This window comes from Cricetulus griseus, chromosome 7 (genome assembly GCF_003668045.3).
Source record: "Cricetulus griseus strain 17A/GY chromosome 7, alternate assembly CriGri-PICRH-1.0, whole genome shotgun sequence".
Taxonomy (NCBI): domain Eukaryota; kingdom Metazoa; phylum Chordata; class Mammalia; order Rodentia; family Cricetidae; genus Cricetulus; species Cricetulus griseus.
Window position 1 is genome coordinate 74,306,056 of NC_048600.1, and position 18,068 is coordinate 74,324,123.

General features: G+C 54.9%; 1 protein-coding gene across 4 annotated transcripts in view; it reads left to right on the forward strand.

Annotated features, from left to right (window-relative positions):
• Rai1 (retinoic acid induced 1) overlaps positions 1 to 18,068 on the forward strand; it is a 100,720-nt gene that overhangs the window by 73,505 nt on the left and 9,147 nt on the right. For 3 of the 4 annotated variants that reach the window (XM_027427310.2, XM_027427308.2, XM_035447245.1), the window contains one exon: positions 12,442 to 17,941. In XM_027427310.2, coding sequence (XP_027283111.1) covers positions 12,458 to 17,941 — 5,484 coding nt within the window. In that variant the 5' untranslated portion in view covers positions 12,442 to 12,457. Of the gene's footprint in view, positions 1 to 1,734; positions 2,851 to 12,441; positions 17,942 to 18,068 lie in introns of those variants that run through there. The other variant, XM_027427311.2, reaches the window with a different exon arrangement.

Here is an 18,068-nt window from a genome sequence, read left to right on the forward strand (position 1 = left end):
GCCTCATCATGGAAGATATGGAATGATTGCATCTCTCACGAAACCCTAAGCCCGTGAGCTTTCCAATACCCTGGCTGCTTCACCTTGGGAGTCCCTCAGGAGTAGATCCAGTCTGCCATTCTCTACCATTTATGAGGAGTTCTCCCACAAATTTCTAAAGTGAGGCAGCTGTGGGCCAGGCCAAGTTAGCTAATGTGCTTTTGGAAGAGGGCACTCCCTCCCCAGTAGTGATGGTCTGAAAACCAGGGAGAGATTCTGGAAAGGTTGGCTGTAGTCAGTGGCAAGGTCCAACTGGGCCTGGGCCTGGGCCTGGGTACAGAACCAGTACACAAGGCCGAGCTGAAATGTTGTGTTCACTGTGAGATGAGCAGTGCACAAAACAGTTGGTGCTGGACTCAGCTGTCCAGGCTTTCTGTTTTCTCTTAAGTCCCATTCCATTTCATAGCTGTTTGGAGAGGGTAATCAGCCAACTTCCCACTTAGACTCAGGAAGGTCCCCATGAAGTTTCTCCAGGTTGCCCATGGAACAGAGGATGCCAGCTTACTCTCACTGAGGCTGGTTATATCAGGGCAGCCACCAGCATGGCACAACTGAAATTTTCCTTTTCCTGTGGTGAGAGCAGCTGCAAGCCCAGCACTTCCCCACCTTGAGAACCTGTTAGATCAAAATCATCAAAATTGGAGCATTAGTCTAGTGTTTGGGCAGAGTAGCACTGCACAGGAACATCCAATCCTAAATGAATTTGTAATTTTTCACAACAGCCATGCATATTTGGAGGAGTGTGCTCTGGGTGACATTCATAGTCTTTTTTTTTTTTTTTTTTTTTTTTTTTTTTTTTTTTTTTTTTTCCTTTTCGAGACAGGGTTTCTCTGTATAGCTTTGGAGCCTGAGCCTGTCCTGGAACTCGCTCTATAGACCAGGCCGGCCTTGAACTCACAGAAATCTGCCTGCCTCTGCCTCCTGAGTGCTAGGATTAAAGGCACATGTGCCACCAATGCCTGGTGACATTCATAGTCTTCAGGTAAATGAGAGATCTGTAGAATTCAGTCTCGTGTCAAGAAGCTCTGATACAGTGTGCTGGTCATGTGACACTTCTCTCCAGTGCCTGATGTCCTTGGTCATTGTCACATACCCCCACCCCCTGCAGACTGCTGTTCTGAAATTTTATGCCCATTCTTCATCCCCAGTCAGAAGCCCAGCTTAGAACCCTGCAAGGGGTGGTGGGGGTGATGGATCAGTAAAGTCTAGAACAACCTTTTCTATTCTTTGGCACCATTTCTGCTTTTGGAAATGAGAAGTGACATTACATCTTGGGAAGGATAGTTGAGGGTGGAAGTAAAACTCAGGAGGCACCAAGAGATCTCTTCAAACAACGTCCGACTCTGCTGAGGAGCAGGGTTCAACAGTGAGATGAGAAGAACTTTCCAAAACCGAGGGAGAGCAGAGCCCAATGTGTATCACCCCCCCCCAGGACCTTATTTCTGCTTAGGTATCAGTCCTCTTTCCCCTCTTATCCCTGCCTAGCTTCCAGGTCCTTCCTAGCTAAAGCCCTGGCCTAAGTATGTTCACAGCCACCCTAGGTATCAACCTCTGGTCTGCTAGGCCTCTTTACTTATCTGCATGTTACTACTGATCCTTGGGCTGCACTCTTGAGGATGAACCCAGCCAGCCCCTTGAGGCTGGTTTTTTTTTTTTTTTAATCTAGCCAAGTCAAGTCTTAGGAGAACAGTCTCCAGTGCCCAAATAGGCTATGTTCTTTTCTGCTGCTAAACCAGTGGTTCTCAACCTTTCTAATGCTGTGACCCTTTAATACAGTTCTTCATATTGTGGTGATCCCCAACCAAAAAGTTATTTTTGTTGCTATTTCATAACTGTAATTTTGTAACTGTTATGAATCACAATGTAAATATGTATTCCCAGTGGTCTTAGGCGACCCACATGTTGAGAACCGCTGTGCTAAACCCACGGTTTCTGTACCTTGGATGTCCACCACTTCCTCCACTTTACTTGCTCACTGTAGAGCTAACTGCCTTCTCCTTAAAGAGGGAGGGTTCCTGAGACTCCAAATCATGAGATTTCTGGATTGGGCTAGGAACAGTCTGGAAATGCTAGGGTACTTGAGGGACCCAGTCAGTCAAATGCTGGTCCTGGCTCGCCTGCCCATCTGATGCTCAGCTCTTCTAAAAAGCAGAATGAGGTTTAGGTGGGTGGCCTTTGGGGGAGAAGAGCAACCGCAACGGACACGAACTTCCTGCGACCTCATTCTGAGGGAGGAAAGGTCTGAAGGAGGGGAGCCACGCTGGGGTTCCCTGGGGCGAGCCTAGGCAGACCAACAAGAGGGAGTAAACGGATCGCCAGAGCTTCCTGTGTGCTCCTGGCATTTCCCCTGGCTTGGGAAGGGGCTTGCTTTGAAGTTTCCGGCAAGACCAGCCCATTGCTGTCCAAATGGCTTATTTGTCTAGTGGCCTAGGGAAGGAGACTGGCAGTGGGGTGGCAGCGCCCCGCTTGGCGCCGCTGCTGCCTGAGGGTCCGTGGAGTTCTAGCTTCTGCGAACTAGAGGATGTTGAGATCAGCGGAGAATCCCAGGGGGACTCGGTGCTCGGGCCGGCTGTTTCAGGCTAGTAGGGAGCTGGAGCCGCCTCGCACCGCCACTCCACGCAGGGTGGGAGGGAGCGAGGGAGGCGAGGGGACGAGCCGGCTCCCCGCCCCCATCCCACCCGGTTCCGATATTTAGCTGAAAGGCACGCGGCTCCTAATCGGCCCTTTCCAGGCTGAGATGTAGCGGCGCTTGCCCGCGCTAGGGCGGGGGCCGGGCCGGGGGAGGCGCGGAGTCCGGAGCCTGCGAGCGAGGTGAGGAGCCCGCGTCCTCGGCTGCAGGAGCGGGCGGGCGGGCGCGTACCGCCGAGGCAGATATAGAAAGGGGGGCAGGTTAAAAATAACCCTCTTCGGCTGGGAAGCTCGCGCTCACTCTCTCGCCTCGTTCGGTGCCAGAGGACTCCAGGGGAGGTGGCGTTGGGGAGGGCAGCGCGGGATTCCCCTCCTCCGCCGCCGGGCGGGGTGCCGCCTGCACGCCACGGCTGCACGTGTGCGGGGCCGTGCGCCCGGGCCCCTCGTCCCGGCCGGCGGCGCTCTCCCCAGCCCCAAGCTTCTGGCTACCGCCCCGCCCGCACCCAGCGCGGCTGTAGGAAGCACTCCTTTATTCATTATTTATGAGCATTAATAGGTTTGGGGCGCGCGTGCTGGGGGAGGAGGCGAGGACGCCGCGGGGACCCCAGCGTTCGAGGGAGGGTGCGGACCTGCGAGGTCTGCCGGGCGGGGCTCTCGGACGCTGTCCTTCGCGGGAGCTCACTTAGCCGAGCGGAGTGCGGGGGCTGCAGGCCCCTCGGCCCGCCCTGCACGGTCCTCGACGCCGCGTCCCTGACGCAGCTCTGGCCTCATTTATCATCATCTTTGGTCAAGTGGAGTGTGCAAGGAACAGCTGCTTCACTCGGCTGACTTCCGAGGGCGGCTACAGCGGGAATCAGGAAAATGAATGATGGAGGCTGGGGGGCCGCCCCCAGGTCCGGGTGCAAGCGGGAGGGAGGCGGGGAGCATCCTGGCTGCCTCTGCCTCATGGCAAGCGCAGCGCCCCCTTCTTCTCCGGGCGCCCACAGCCCCTGCGGATCACTGACTGAGGACGGGCGGGTGTGCCGGAGGTCGCCGTGACCTTGCTGGGGTCAGTGGGTTGGGCTGCGGAGGAGGCGTCGCGGCGTCTTTGGTGGCCCTATCCGGATTGGCGGAAGGCCGGGGAGACGAGGAGGGGGAGGGGAGTACCAATGGAAGGTGAAATTTTACCTGCCCCTGAGGGAGTCCTGCGGATTTTCTCCCGGCGACTGCCGTGCTCTGCCTTTGTCTTACATGGCCGAAACATCTGTAGCAGTGACGGAGAGGCCGCAGACCCCACCCTCCGTGCGGCTCCCTGTCCAGCTCCCCGCTGTAGCCCGCACTTCAGTGTGGGGTCCTCGCCTGCGCCCTACCCTGCCTGGTGTCGATGGGGCGGGGGCTGGTTGCAGAAAGGGTTAATGGCCTAGTCGCAGACCCTAATTGTCAGAGCTAGGCCCCGCTTCGTTCCAATTACCCTAAGTAGAGACTGAATGCGCAATTAACGGAGTCAGCTTGCCAACTGGAAAGCTGTCCCCGCTTTCACATTGAGCGGAATACTCCACCAGCTGACTTGGACGAAGCAATTTCCTCCGCTCTCCCCTTTCTCTCTCCTCCAGCCCCTTCTCTTTTTCTCTCTCCTTAATAATAAAATTATACCAAGCAGTTTGCGGTGTGGCAGACGGCCAGAAAAGCGTTTCTTTAAACGCCGCCGTCTCACAATTAGGCAGCAAGAGGATTTGACACGCCAAGACGGCCTGACAGGCGGCTTCCTCCCCTGGGGGCCGGTGCAGGAGGGGGCTCCAAGTGCCCGGCTCCCCCATATGGAACCTGCACGGGGAGGGGGCCAGGGCTACACCTCCCGTGCTGTCAGCATGCTGCAGTGAGAAGCCCTTGGGGCAGGCAGCAGAGGTTCCACCCAGGCTCCGGGAGGCAGCAAGATCTTTCCCTGCTGGGGTAGAGAAGGAAAGCCATGTTTTCTATTTCTGTTTGACAGAGAGGCATCTGGGGCATACAACTGCTGAGCCTGGTGGACAAGTCACTGACCATGTCTGGGCTTCCATTGATCTCTGCGAGTTTGGGATTGGAATGTTATGGAAGAATGTGCCCCATTCCTGGGAGTTGGTTGCTTTCCCATGCCAATACTTGTCTTCCAAGGAGGTTAAAGACAGCACAGTCTATAATGAGCCAGAGACCCCTCTGCTGCTGATGCTGTTGGGAGAGCAAACCTAGAATCCCTGTGGTCACATAAGAGCAGCTGCCATGAAAGCACCAGGGACCAGTACCCTGGAAACAAGGCACACTGACCACTGGCAATAAGCAGCTGAACTCAGAACTGGACCGAGGTAGGCAGTAACTGCTGTAGGAGGTAGTTGCTACTGGAAGCCACCTTGCTGTTTGCTGCCTGACAGCTTCATTCAGGAGGGCAGCTACTTCCTTCACCTTTTTCTTCCCCTTCCTGCCCCTGGGTGTCCTTCAGTAACACCATGGCAGCTCTCTGTGCCTTAGGCTACAGAGCTCTCTATGTTCACTCCCCTGGAACTTCTCTACTCTGGTCACTCCCAGAGTGACTTTTGCTGATCCAAAATGGACTCCCAGAGCCAGTGAGCACCAACACTAAAGGCTGCAGAGGAGAGAATTCAAACCTCACTGCTGTTCTTCCTAGTTAGCTACTGCTTGTGTCCTGCCTACCCCCTCACCCACTCCTGAAACTGCTCTTTGGGCCTCATCCCCTGAGGCTGAAGACTAAATAATATAATAAACACAAAGCCAGGAGAAGCCCCTGTATTCCCCCCTTAGTTGCAGTATTTGTAGGGGCGACTCGGGCCACAGTAGGGCTTTAGGGCTTAAGAGCAAAATGCAGAAAGCACCTACCTTCAGGCTCTTACCCTTAGGAAGCAGCTCATTGTACCATTAATTATGTAATTACTGCTGTCATGAGCCCCACATGGGATCCTGGCAGGGGTCCCAGGAGGGGGAAGGAGCAGGGCCTCACCTGTCTCCTGTGGAATGTTACCAGGGCCACTTCCTTCACCAACTCCCTGTTGTACCCTGGTCACTCACCTTTGTTTGACTGGACCATGCTGCTCCCAAGGCCTGCTCTGGAGCCAGAAAACATTCTGGGTGCTCCTTGTGTTGAATACTCAAGTCCCCAGCCCAACAAGGCACGAGCTAAATTGCATGGGTGTCAGCTTCATCAGTATTTGACACCTGGGACAATGATCAAGTGAAGCCTACAGACGGTCTTCTTGAACTCTGCACAATAAAAACCCTTGAGACTTGGTTGATAGCTTTTTTATTTTTGCTCTCTCTCTCTCTCTCTCTCTCTCTCTCTCTCTCTCTGTGTGTGTGTGTGTGTGTGTGTGTGTGTGTGTGTGTGTGTAAGAGCAACTTTCCAGAGCTAGTTCTATAGTGTGTTCCAGTAATTGACCTCAGTCTCTAAGCCATCCTATCTAGCCGGCCCTGGGAACTTTTTTTCCGTTTGGTTTTTCGAGACAGGGTTTCTCTGTGTAGCTTTGGAGCCTATCCTGGCATCTCTGGTAACTTTTTTGAAAATGAAAGACATTCCGTACTGTACATTCCTGACGTGTGACCTGTTACAGGAAGAAAAGGCTGCCGCACCAACTCCCCACCCCCATGCTTGGGACTGAGATGTATAGCATGACTCCAAACCCCTACCTAATACTTTGCTCCAAAGTGAATTCTCTGTCCATCCTTAAGAAAGGGTCTTTGTAGCCGGGTGGTGCTGGCGCACGCCTTTAGCAGCAGCACTTGGGAAGCAGAAGGAGGCAGATTCTGTGAGTTTGAGGGCAGCCTGGTCTATTGCCCAAATTCCAGGAAAGGCTCCAATGCTTCAGAAAAACAGGAAGGGAGGGAGGGAGGGAGGGAGGGAGGGAGGAAGGAAGGAAGGAAGGAAGGAAGGAAGGAAGGAAGGAAGGAAGGAAGGAAGGAAACCTGTGTTTAATGAGTGAAGCAGAGCTGTGGCCCTAGCCAATGCCTCCCAGTCCCTACCCAAATAGACTGGGTCTCATCACCTGACCACTTGCTCGGAATTGTTTTCACAGGGCTAATGTGACATTTGAAGCTTGATTCATTTAATACATATTTATTATTCTGGGCAATGAGGACATGGTTATGAATAAAATAGGCAAAAATCCCTGCTCCTATGGAACTTTTCATTCGGGAGGAGGCTAGTAATGAGGCAAAAAGATAAGTGCCCTGACAAAATAGAAGGCACAAGGGGTGTTATTTAAAATACGGTGATGACACAGAAGCAAAGTATGGAGCTGGGTAAAGAGTTGTGTAGATGTCTGGGAATGGCTTTCCTAGCAAAGGGGACAACCAGCACAGAGGCCTTGAGTCCCATGGAGGTGGAAGGCTTGCCCAAGATCAAAACCCTGTTGGCATTTAGTCAGCCTGCTACTAGCTTGGCACTTCTTTGCTGCTGCTTCCATGAGTAAGTTAAGTCTTGTTCCTTCTGGGCACATGAAGTGGAGAGGACAAGGCTGTACTGATCAGTTTCCGCCTTCTGTAAGGAAGGATACTGCTAGAGCTTGGAATGTGGGTACTGGATGGAAAAGGGCTACCTCTAGCCAGAGTCACGATCCTGACTGTGGGTGGTATCCGTGAGATCAGGCTAGCCTGAGCTGGACATGATGGGAAAGGCCCCGCCCTCTTCCTAGTTGGCACTCCATGCCTTCTCTTTTACTCCTTGTTTAGACAGATGGGTGGTGATGCCTTTTGAGTGGTGAATAAAGTAACCTAAAACAAAAAGTATCCACAAGAGACTGATGAAGAAGCAGTAGCAGCTGAGGTGATTACAGATAGGATAGCCCTAATGGTGGGCACAGGGTCAGCTGGATTATGGTCCCTGCTCCTGAGGTCATCCAGCCTGTGACCCATTGCATCCTAGAAAGAGACATGGAGGGTTGTGTCTAAGAACTGGTACAGGGCCAATGGGCATGGTATTAGAACCCACTCCAGTGCCTTAGCATACCAGGAAAGAGGAGTTGGAAGGGGCCTTCTCAAACACCCTCCAGAGAACTCAGATTCAGCCTCTTAGGAAATCCCCAGCCTCTTTTGAGGCTTTTTTTTTTTTTTAAGTTAGTTTTGTTGTGTTGCTCAGGCTGACTTGTTACAGTGTTGGTAATTGAGCTTAAGGCCTCATGAATGCTAGACAAATACTCTACCACCAAGTTCTACGCCTGGTCCTGAGCTTGAGATCTGATCCTCTTGCTTCAGATCCCAGATGCTGGGATCCCAGCTTTATGCCACTACACCCTGCTAATTTTCTGTCAGTGATGGAGATGCTGACTGCATGCTAGGCAAGCAAGCCTTCTATATCTGTCTCTGTCTTCTACTGCCTGCTTCTTCACCTGCCTCTGGCTACTCAGGACCCCACACCCTCTCTGTAAAGGGCACACCAACCCTGTAAAGGTGTTGCCAGCATGGATGGTCTTGGGGTAGAGCTGCCTTACCACCACTGGCACCCCTGCCCTAAGCAGGTCCATCAGTCCCTTCCTGATGCTAGCCCCTCGCCCAAGGAGTCTAGCCTAGCCTGTGGTGTCTGACTTCTCTTGTGTGTTCCATGGAGATTCATCCCTGCCCCCCAGGCAAGCCAAGCCATAAAGATTGGCAAAGGCCTCCAAAACAGCTGGGAATGACTGATGATTCGAGGCTCACCCTGGGCACATAATTTATTTATTTATTTATTTATTGTGTGTGTGTGTGTGTGTGTGTGTGTGTGTGTGTGTGTGTGTGTGTGTGTGTGTGTGTATCGGTGAGGGCACCCTTGTGGAAACATGTGGAAGAGGACCTCTGGTGCCTTCCTCTACCGCTTTTCACCTTATTTTCTTAAGACAGTCTCACTGGCCCTGGCTCCTAGCCAGCAAGACCAGGCCATACCTGTTTCCAGCCTCTTCTCCCTCCCCCTTGCTACTGGGGTTGCAGGCTCATACAGCTATGCCCAGTCTTTTGCATGGGTGCTAGGGTCCCAAACTCAGGTCCTCATGCTTGTACAGCAAGCTCTCCTGCCTACTGAGCCATCTCCCAGCCTAACAGATAGGGAGGCCCTATGGGGGTCTCACCTGTCCATTGCTCCCTGAATATCTGAACCTTCCCTGCCTCCTCTCTGGGTTCTCAGGCCTTGAGTAGGTTAGGCTTTCCATTTTCCCTGTAGCTTTCAATCAGGTCATAAAACAACTATATAGGTAGGTGAGAGGGCCAATGATTGGGGGCTGCCAGAGAAGTGGGAACATGTCTCTTCCATCCCTCTTTCCACTTTTCTTCCTCTTTTCCTCAAGATAACATTCCTACAGGGCCGACTGGGAGCAATAGCAGCTCTGGCCTACAGTATACCCCTCTCAATGATGGGGGCCAACCCTGGGGCCTGAAGAGGCTCTGGACTAATGATTAGTCACAGGAGGCTGCACAGATACTATGAGTAGGTTTGCCTGCTGGGAGTTAGGGTGCAGCTCACTGATAGACTTTGCTTAACAAGCTGAAGGTCCTGGGTTTGTCCCTAGCACCACAGAAATAGTCAGGCTTGCAGGCTGGGTCTGGCCTGCTGTAGAGGGGCATGGAGTCTGGTGGGTGCCTATGCATATGTTCACCTGCTCTGAAATCAGCTCAGCTTTCTTGCTGTGTCCTGTACCAAGACACTCTCTTTCAGGGTGGGAATTTCCGTTGTGGTATCCAAGAGAGGGGTTTATCTCCACTGCTCAGCTAGGGTCACAAACAAGTCTTTAGCCCCTCTGAACCTCACCTTTAGTTATAAAAGGGACAGGATAAAGCACCAAGGTGCTCGGCGGCCAGGTCCCTATCCTAGAGTCTTCGGGAGAAAGGCAGTGCCCTAGGCTCAACCTTGCTATGTCTTCAGCACAGCTTCATGGATGTGTTGAGGGCTTGTGTCTGTGGCTTATGCTCTGTCAAAGGAAGTTGTCCAGACTGCAAGCACCGTCCAGTTCCACAAAGATCTTGAGATCTGGCCTCATTGGACGAAGATCCAGTATCTGGAGTAACCAGTGGTTACAAGGTTAGAGTATCCATGTCCCTAGGGCTAAAGAGGGTTGCTCTGGATTCCCATCAGCTGCCTGCCAGATTCTGCCAGGGTAGCTGAGGGGAAGTCTTGGCAAGTTCCCAGGGAAAGGGGGAGGGGAAGAAGCTGGGGGCAAGATTCCCTTTCCCAGCCTTTAGGGTTGTTAGTCCAGCCACCTCAGCTGCTTCTTTCTTCCATATTGAAAGGTCACCATTACCTGTGGGGGAATTCGTTCTTCCATCTGCTCTCTGATGCTGCCCACCCCAGCCCTTTGCTATCTGCCTCTCGTCCCTTCCATGTCCTTTCCTGGTGCTCTTGAAAAATAATCATAATCACAATAATTAATAACAACAGAGCCCACTGCAAGCCTGAGGTGGCTCTTAAAGAGGCAGCACCCCATTTTTCTCCTGGCAGAGCCAGCAGGACCTCTGCAGCTCCAAGCTGGCAGCTAGGATGCCACCGTGCCTGAGCCTTTGTTTCTGTCCCTCCCTCTGCAGGGTTGGAGGGTGGTGCTGGGGCACATGTTTCTGCCTGTGTCCTCCAACAGGCACTGGGCCTCTGGGATTTTAATTGAACTGTCTTTTCTTAGAGATAGATGCTTTCCACATCCAGCTGCCTGTGTGCATCAGAAAGGCAGCCTGTAATCCTGGGTGGGGAAATTAAGACGTGCAGCAGCTGGACTGATTAGATGGGATAGAGACTGCAAGGGACGGGCACTGTTCATGGCTCCCCTCTTTTTAGAAAATGTCTCTGGTAATGCATTTTGGGAATGTGGCAGTGGGACTGGCGGGAGAGACACACACAGAGACACACGCGCACACACAACTCCAGCCGTAGAAATGTTAATGATATCTACAGGACACTCAGCAGGAAATGAGAGTGATCTGGGACTAATAAAAACCGAAATGTAATTTGTGCAGATATATGAGGGAGGCAGATGTAGCCTTCAGAGCAGTCCGTGTTTGTATGTATAAACACACACCCAGGGAAGACAGGGAACTGGCATTTTGTGTGCTGGTCTTAGAAGTGGCCTACCAGCAGTCCTGAGCAGGGGTGACATCTACCTACATCCAGAGTGTGCTCTGCTCTAGGAAGGTAGAGACAGAAGGCACCAGGTCATCCACCTGAATAGATGGCTGCCTCCAGCCCCTCTGGATTAACACAGCTTGGGGTATTTCATCTAAACCACGAGGACTGGACTAGATCCCAAGGGTAGGTGGGCACTGTCTTAGTGAGGGGCTAGAGACATGTGATGAGCCGTGGGTGGGGCAAGCAGGAAGCTTTAACAATCTGGGGAGGAGGAAAGTTGTTTTAGGGGCATGTGGATCAGATCTACTGCTGTGAGCTCTGGGGTTATCTGGATGCCTGGGCATGCCCTGTCCCCCTGGATAGAGGTCCTCTTTTGCTCCCTTCCCTGGGGCAATTCTAAGACAAAGAAACGAAGGCACCTTTGTGGGATCCAGACTAAAGGGAGGCTGGACCGCCCTGCCTGTGCAACCTCTCCATTCCTACCTCTCTTACACCTTTGTGTTTCTTTTTGTGAGGCACCTACCTCTCCACCCTCACATTTTCTTCTCAACAAACAACAAACAAAACCCCTGAAACCTTTGTGGTCTGAGGCAGGCCACGCCTCCATCTTAGTATGTTTTGGAACAAGAACTGGAAAGTCCCAGTTCCCTCCTGGGGGCTAGAGTTGCTTAGCCCCGGAGAACCTGTACCTCCTGCCTTCAGCCTGGCTAAACCCTGACATGTGGGGCACAGGCTCAATAGCTAGCCTTTGTGATTTCTTCGAAGCTTGGGGGCATTCCTGTCTTCCAACACTGAGGGTTTCTGGGGTAACCAAGCCAGTCAGTTAAAGAAAACTAGCCAAGGTGCACAGGCCCCTGTTAGGACTCTGTCCACAAAAGCCCCTGCTCTCCTGGTAGATGAGACACTACCTGCCCATCCCCTAGATCAGGAGCCAGCACAGCAGGAGGGACAGAGAAGAGGCAGGGTAGTATGGTCTCCAGGGGCCAGCCCCCTATTAGTATGCATCCCCACATTCTGGACTACATAATCTGTTCATGCACCTATGATACCAACAACAGGAGGCAGGTGCTGCCATCCTTCATTCCCAGAAGTCAGAGGAGGGGGTGCTTCATGTGGACAGTTGGCTTAGCAGCCCCCAGTCAACATCTGCCAGAAGGGACAGAGTCCAGATGGCACTGCAGAGGAGGTGTGTGTGAGCGTGCATGTCCATGTGTCTGATAGGTCCTTTGTACATGTGTGGATTCCTGTATGTGCAGTCACAGCAGGTCTGGCAAGCGGCCTCTCCCTGATTGGGGAGGGGTCCTCCTGAGTACCTAGTGTGGCTGGGTCATGCTTAAGTAGGGCTACTCAAAGACTAAGATTATGGGATCTAGTAGGGCCCCAGGGAACAGAGTGGAATTGCTCTGCTAATTTGAACTGTCTACAAGGGCTGGGCGTGGTGCTACAGACAAGCGGGTAGAGGGGAGGAGCTGGCAAGAGGGCCCTAGAGTGGTCATTCCTGTGACTTGCTCTGTGCAGTCTGTTTTGGACTGACCGTGTCATTGGCAGTTCTCAGCACGGCTCAGCTGCAGGCACTGTGGAAGCAGGATTTCAGAGCACACCTCCCAGACCCAGAGGTTGTCAATATGTGCACAGCTGGTGAGAAGGTGGCTGGGAGGGGTGCTGGTTGAGGCAGAGAGAGTGGAACATGGCCCATCTGAATTGTTTTCCCTCTGCACCACCCCTTCTCTTCACAGATAACCGGCCCGAGTCATGCAGTCTTTTCGAGAAAGGTGTGGTTTCCATGGCAAACAGCAAAACTACCCACAAACCTCACAGGAGACATCGCGCCTGGAGAACTACAGGCAGCCAGGTCAGGCTGGGCTCAGCTGTGATCGGCAGCGGCTTCTGGCCAAGGACTATTACAACCCACAGCCCTATACAGGCTATGAGGGTGGTACTGGCACGCCTTCTGGCACCGTGGCCACGACAGCTGCAGACAAGTACCACCGAGGCAGCAAGTCCCTGCAGGGGAGGCCGGCTTTCCCCAGCTATGTTCAAGACAGCAGTCCCTACCCAGGGCGCTACTCTGGCGAGGAGGGTCTTCAGACCTGGGGGGGCCCACAGCCACCACCTCCCCAGCCGCAGCCTTTGCCAGGAGCAGTGAGCAAGTATGAGGAGAACTTGATGAAGAAGACGGTGGTGCCCCCAAACAGGCAGTACCCTGAGCAGGGCCCCCAACTCCCCTTCCGGACTCACAGCCTGCATGCCCCCCCACCACAGCCTCAGCAGCCCCTGGCTTACCCCAAACTCCAAAGGCAGAAACCACAGAGTGACCTTGCCTCACCTCTGCCCTTCCCCCAGAGCAGCCACTTCCCCCAGCATTCCCAGTCCTTCCCTGCCTCTTCCACCTTCGCCCCAGCAGTGCAGGGCAGTGGGCAGGGGGCGCACTCATACAAGAGTTGCACAGCACCATCTGCCCAGCCTCACGACAGGCCAATGAGTGCCAATGCCAGCCTGGCCCCAGGGCAGCGGGTCCAGAATCTTCACGCTTACCAATCAGGCCGCCTTGGCTATGAGCAGCAGCAGCAAGCACTTCAAGGCCGGCACCACACCCAGGAAACTCTCCACTACCAGAACCTCGCCAAGTACCAACACTATGGACAGCAAGGCCAGGGCTACTGTCCACCAGACACAGCTGTCAGGACTCCAGAACAGTATTACCAGACCTTCAGCCCTAGCTCCAGCCACTCCCCTGCACGTTCTGTGGGTCGCTCCCCTTCCTATAGCTCCACCCCATCACCACTGATGCCCAATCTGGAGAACTTCCCCTATAGCCAGCAGCCGCTTAGCACTGGGGCCTTCCCCACTGGCATCACAGACCACAGCCACTTTATGCCCTTGCTCAATCCATCCCCAACAGATGCTGCCAGTTCTGTGGACCCCCAGGTCAGCAACTGCAAGCCCCTGCAAAAGGAGAAGCTTCCCGACAACTTGCTGTCGGACCTCAGCCTGCAGAGCCTCACAGCACTTACCTCACAGGTGGAAAACATCTCCAACACTGTGCAGCAGCTCTTGCTGTCCAAAGCTGCCATGCCACAGAAGAAGGGGGTTAAGAGCCTTGTGTCTAGGACTCCAGAGCAGCACAAGAGCCAGCACTGTAGCCCCGAGGGCAGTGGCTACTCAGCTGAGCCAGCAGGCACACCACTGTCTGAGCCGCCAAGCAGCACACCCCAATCCACTCATGCTGAGCCACAAGACACTGACTACCTGAGTGGCTCCGAGGACCCACTAGAGCGCAGCTTCCTCTACTGCAGCCAGGCCCGTGGCAGTCCTGCCAGGGTCAACAACAACTCCAAGGCTAAGCCTGAATCAGTGTCCACCTGTTCTGTGACCTCACCTGACGACATGTCCACCAAGTCTGACGACTCTTTCCAGAGCCTGCACAGTACCCTGCCACTGGATAGCTTCTCCAAATTTGTGGCCGGCGAGCGGGACTGCCCACGGCTGCTGCTCAGTGCCCTGGCACAGGAAGATCTGGCCTCTGAGATCCTGGGGCTTCAGGAAGCCATCGTTGAGAAGGCTGACAAGGCCTGGGCTGAGGCTTCCAGCCTGCCCAAGGACAATGGTAAACCTCCCTTCTCACTGGAGAACCACAGCACCTGCCTAGACACTGTGGCCAAGACTTCATGGTCACAGTCAGGGGAACCAGAAACCCTACCTGAGCCCTTGCAGCTGGACAAGGGTGGTAGCACCAAGGACTTCAGCCCAGGACTGTTTGAAGACCCTTCTGTGGCCTTTGCCACCACTGACCCGAAGAAGACAACCAGTCCCCTGTCCTTTGGCACCAAGCCTTTGCTTGGAGCTGCCACTCCAGACCCTACCCCGGCAGCATTTGACTGCTTTCCAGACACAACCACTGCCAGCTCGGTGGACAGTGCCAATCCCTTTGCCTGGCCAGAGGAGAACCTGGGTGATGCTTGTCCCCGCTGGGGCCTCCACCCTGGTGAGCTCACCAAGAGCTTGGAGCAGGGTGTAAAAGCCTCAGACAATGTGGGCAAGGCAGATGCACATGAGGCCTCTGCCTGCTTGGGCTTCCAGGAAGACCATGCCATTGGGAAACAAGCAGCTACTCTGTCTGGGGACTTCAAACAGCAGGAGGCAGATGGAGTGAAGGAGGAAGTAGGTGGGTTGCTGCAGTGCCCTGAGGTGGGCAAAGCTGACCAGTGGCTGGAAGACAGCCGGCATTGCTGTTCCTCCACTGACTTTGGGGACCTGCCACTGTTGCCACCCCCTGGCAGAAAGGAGGACCTGGAGGCCGAAGAGGAGTACTCTTCCTTGTGTGAACTGTTGGGTAGCCCTGAGCAGAGGCCTAGCCTGCAGGACCCATTGTCCCCCAAGGCTCCGCTGATTTGCACCAAGGAGGAAGCAGAGGAGGTGCTGGACACCAAGGCTGGTTGGGCTTCCCCATGTCACCTCTCTGGGGAGCCTGCTGTCCTGCTGGGCCCCTCTGTGGGTGCCGAATCCAAGGTCCAGAGCTGGTTTGAGTCTTCACTGTCACATATGAAGCCAGGAGAAGATGGGCCAGAGATGGAGAGAGCCCCAGGTAGTTCCACCACTTCAGAAGGCTCCCTGGCCCCAAAGCCTAACAAGCCTGCTGTGCCTGAGGTGCCCATTGCGAAGAAAGAGCCTGTGCCACGGGGTAAAAGTTTACGGAGCCGGCGGGTACAGCGAGGGCTGCCTGAGGCTGAAGACTCTCCGTGCAGGGTACCAGCACTTCCCAAAGACCTCTTGCTCCCAGAGTCCTGCACAGGACCCCCCCAGGCACAGGCAGAAGGGGCTGGAGCCCCAGGTCGGGGGCTATCAGAAGGGCTCCCCAGAATGTGCACTCGCTCTCTTACAGCTCTGAGTGAGCCCCAAACTCCTGGACCTCCAGGCCTGACCACTACCCCCACACCTCCTGACAAACTGGGAGGCAAACAGCGAGCTGCCTTCAAGTCTGGCAAGCGGGTAGGAAAACCATCACCCAAGGCTGCATCCAGCCCCAGCAACCCTGCTGCCCTGCCTGTTGCCTCGGACAGTAGCCCCATGGGCTCCAAGACGAAGGAGCCAGACTCTCCCAGCATCCCTGGCAAAGACCAGCGTTCCATGGTCCTTCGGTCTCGCACCAAACCCCAGCAGGTCTTCCATGCCAAACGGCGGCGGCCCTCAGAGAGCCGGATCCCAGAGTGTCGTGCCACCAAGAAACTCCCTGCCAACAACCACTTACCCACTGCATTCAAGGTCTCCAGTGGGCCCCAGAAGGAAGGCCGGGTGAGCCAGCGGGTCAAAGTACCCAAGCCTGGTACAGGGAGCAAGCTTTCAGATCGGCCTCTCCATGCACTCAAAAGGAAGTCAGCTTTCATGGCTCCTGTCCCCACCAAAAAGCGAAGCCTCATCCTTCGCAGCAGCAGTGGGAGTGGGGCAGACGGGAGGGAGGAGAGGCCGGAGAGCTCTCCTGGTCTCTTGAGGAGGATGGCCTCACCCCAGAGGGCCAGGCCCAGAGGCAGTGGGGAGCCACCCCCACCCCCATCCCTGGAGCCACCTGCCGTGTGCGTGGGGTTGGCTACACCATCATCCCTGCCCAGTGCTGTGAGGACCAAGGTGCTGCCACCCCGAAAGGGCCGTGGCCTCAAGCTGGAGGCCATAGTGCAGAAGATCACCTCACCTGGTCTCAAAAAACTTGCATGCAGAGTAGCAGGGGCTCCTCCTGGGACACCCCGGAGCCCAGCCCTGCCTGAGAAACGGTCAGGGGGCAGTCCAGCTGGGGCAGAAGAGGGCCTAGGAGGAATGGGCCCTGGGCAGATGCTACCAGCAGCTTCAGGAGCTGACACATTGTGCAGAAATCCAGCCAGCAGGTCCCTAAAAGGCAAACTCTTGAGTAGTAAGAAACTGTCCTCTACTGCTGACTGTCCTAAAGCTGAGGCCTTCATGTCCCCAGAGACTCTGCCATCCCTAGGGACTGCTCGGGCACCGAAGAAAAGGAGCCGGAAAAGCAGGACTGGGGCCTTGGGACCCTCTAAAGGCCCGTTGGAAAAGCGGCCCTGTCCTGGCCAAACTCTGATCCTTGCAACCCATGACAGGGCCAGCAGCACTCAGGGTGGAGGTGAGGACAGCTCCAGTGGAGGAGGCAAGAAGCCAAAGACAGAGGAGCTGGGACTGGCCTCCCAGCCCCCTGAAGGCCGGCCCTGCCAGCCCCAGACAAGGGCACAGAAGCAGCCAGGTCAAGCCAGCTATAGCAGCTATTCAAAGCGGAAGCGCCTCAGCCGTGGCCGGGCTAAGACCACCCATGCTTCACCCTGTAAGGGACGTGCCACCCGGAGACGGCAGCAGCAGGTACTGCCCCTGGATCCTGCAGAGCCTGAAATCCGACTCAAATACATTTCCTCTTGTAAACGGCTGAGGGCAGACAGCCGCACCCCAGCCTTCTCGCCCTTTGTGCGGGTGGAGAAGCGAGACGCATACACCACCATTTGCACTGTTGTCAACTCCCCAGGGGATGAGCCCAAGCCTCACTGGAAGCCATCCTCCTCTGCTGCCTCCTCCTCCTCCTTAGAACCAGCTGGGGCCTCTCTGACCGCGTTCCCTGGAGGCCCTGTGCTGCAGCCCAGGCCCTCCCTGCCCCTCTCCTCCACCATGCATCTGGGGCCTGTGGTATCCAAGGCCCTAAGTACCTCTTGCCTTGTCTGCTGCCTCTGCCAAAACCCGGCCAACTTCAAGGACCTTGGGGACCTCTGTGGCCCCTACTACCCTGAACACTGCCTCCCCAAAAAGAAACCAAAACTCAAGGAGAAGGTGCGGCTGGAGGGCACCTTTGAGGAGGCCTCTCTGCCTCTTGAGAGAACATTGAAAGGCCTGGAATGTGCAGCCAGCACCATCACCACCATCACCACCACCACAACCCTGGGGAGGCTGTCCAGGCCTGATGGCCCAGCTGACCCCGCCAAGCAGGGCTCCCTGCGCACCAGTGCCCGGGGCCTGTCGCGGCGGCTGCAGAGTTGCTATTGCTGTGATGGTCAGGGGGACGGGGGTGAGGAGGTGGCCCCAGCTGACAAGAGCCGTAAACATGAATGCAGCAAAGAGGCCCCTGCAGAGCCTGGTGGGGACACCCAGGAACACTGGGTACATGAGGCCTGTGCTGTGTGGACCAGCGGGGTGTACCTGGTGGCCGGGAAGCTCTTTGGGCTGCAGGAGGCCATGAAGGTAGCTGTGGACATGGTAAGAAGCTAGACCAGCTGGGGTAGGGGATGGGATTTTGAAGTACTGACAGGCTGGCTTTAGTGAGGGTCACTTGGGCCCATAGCCAAAGAGTAGCCAGTCCCTTGAGGGAGTGTGGAGGCAAGTT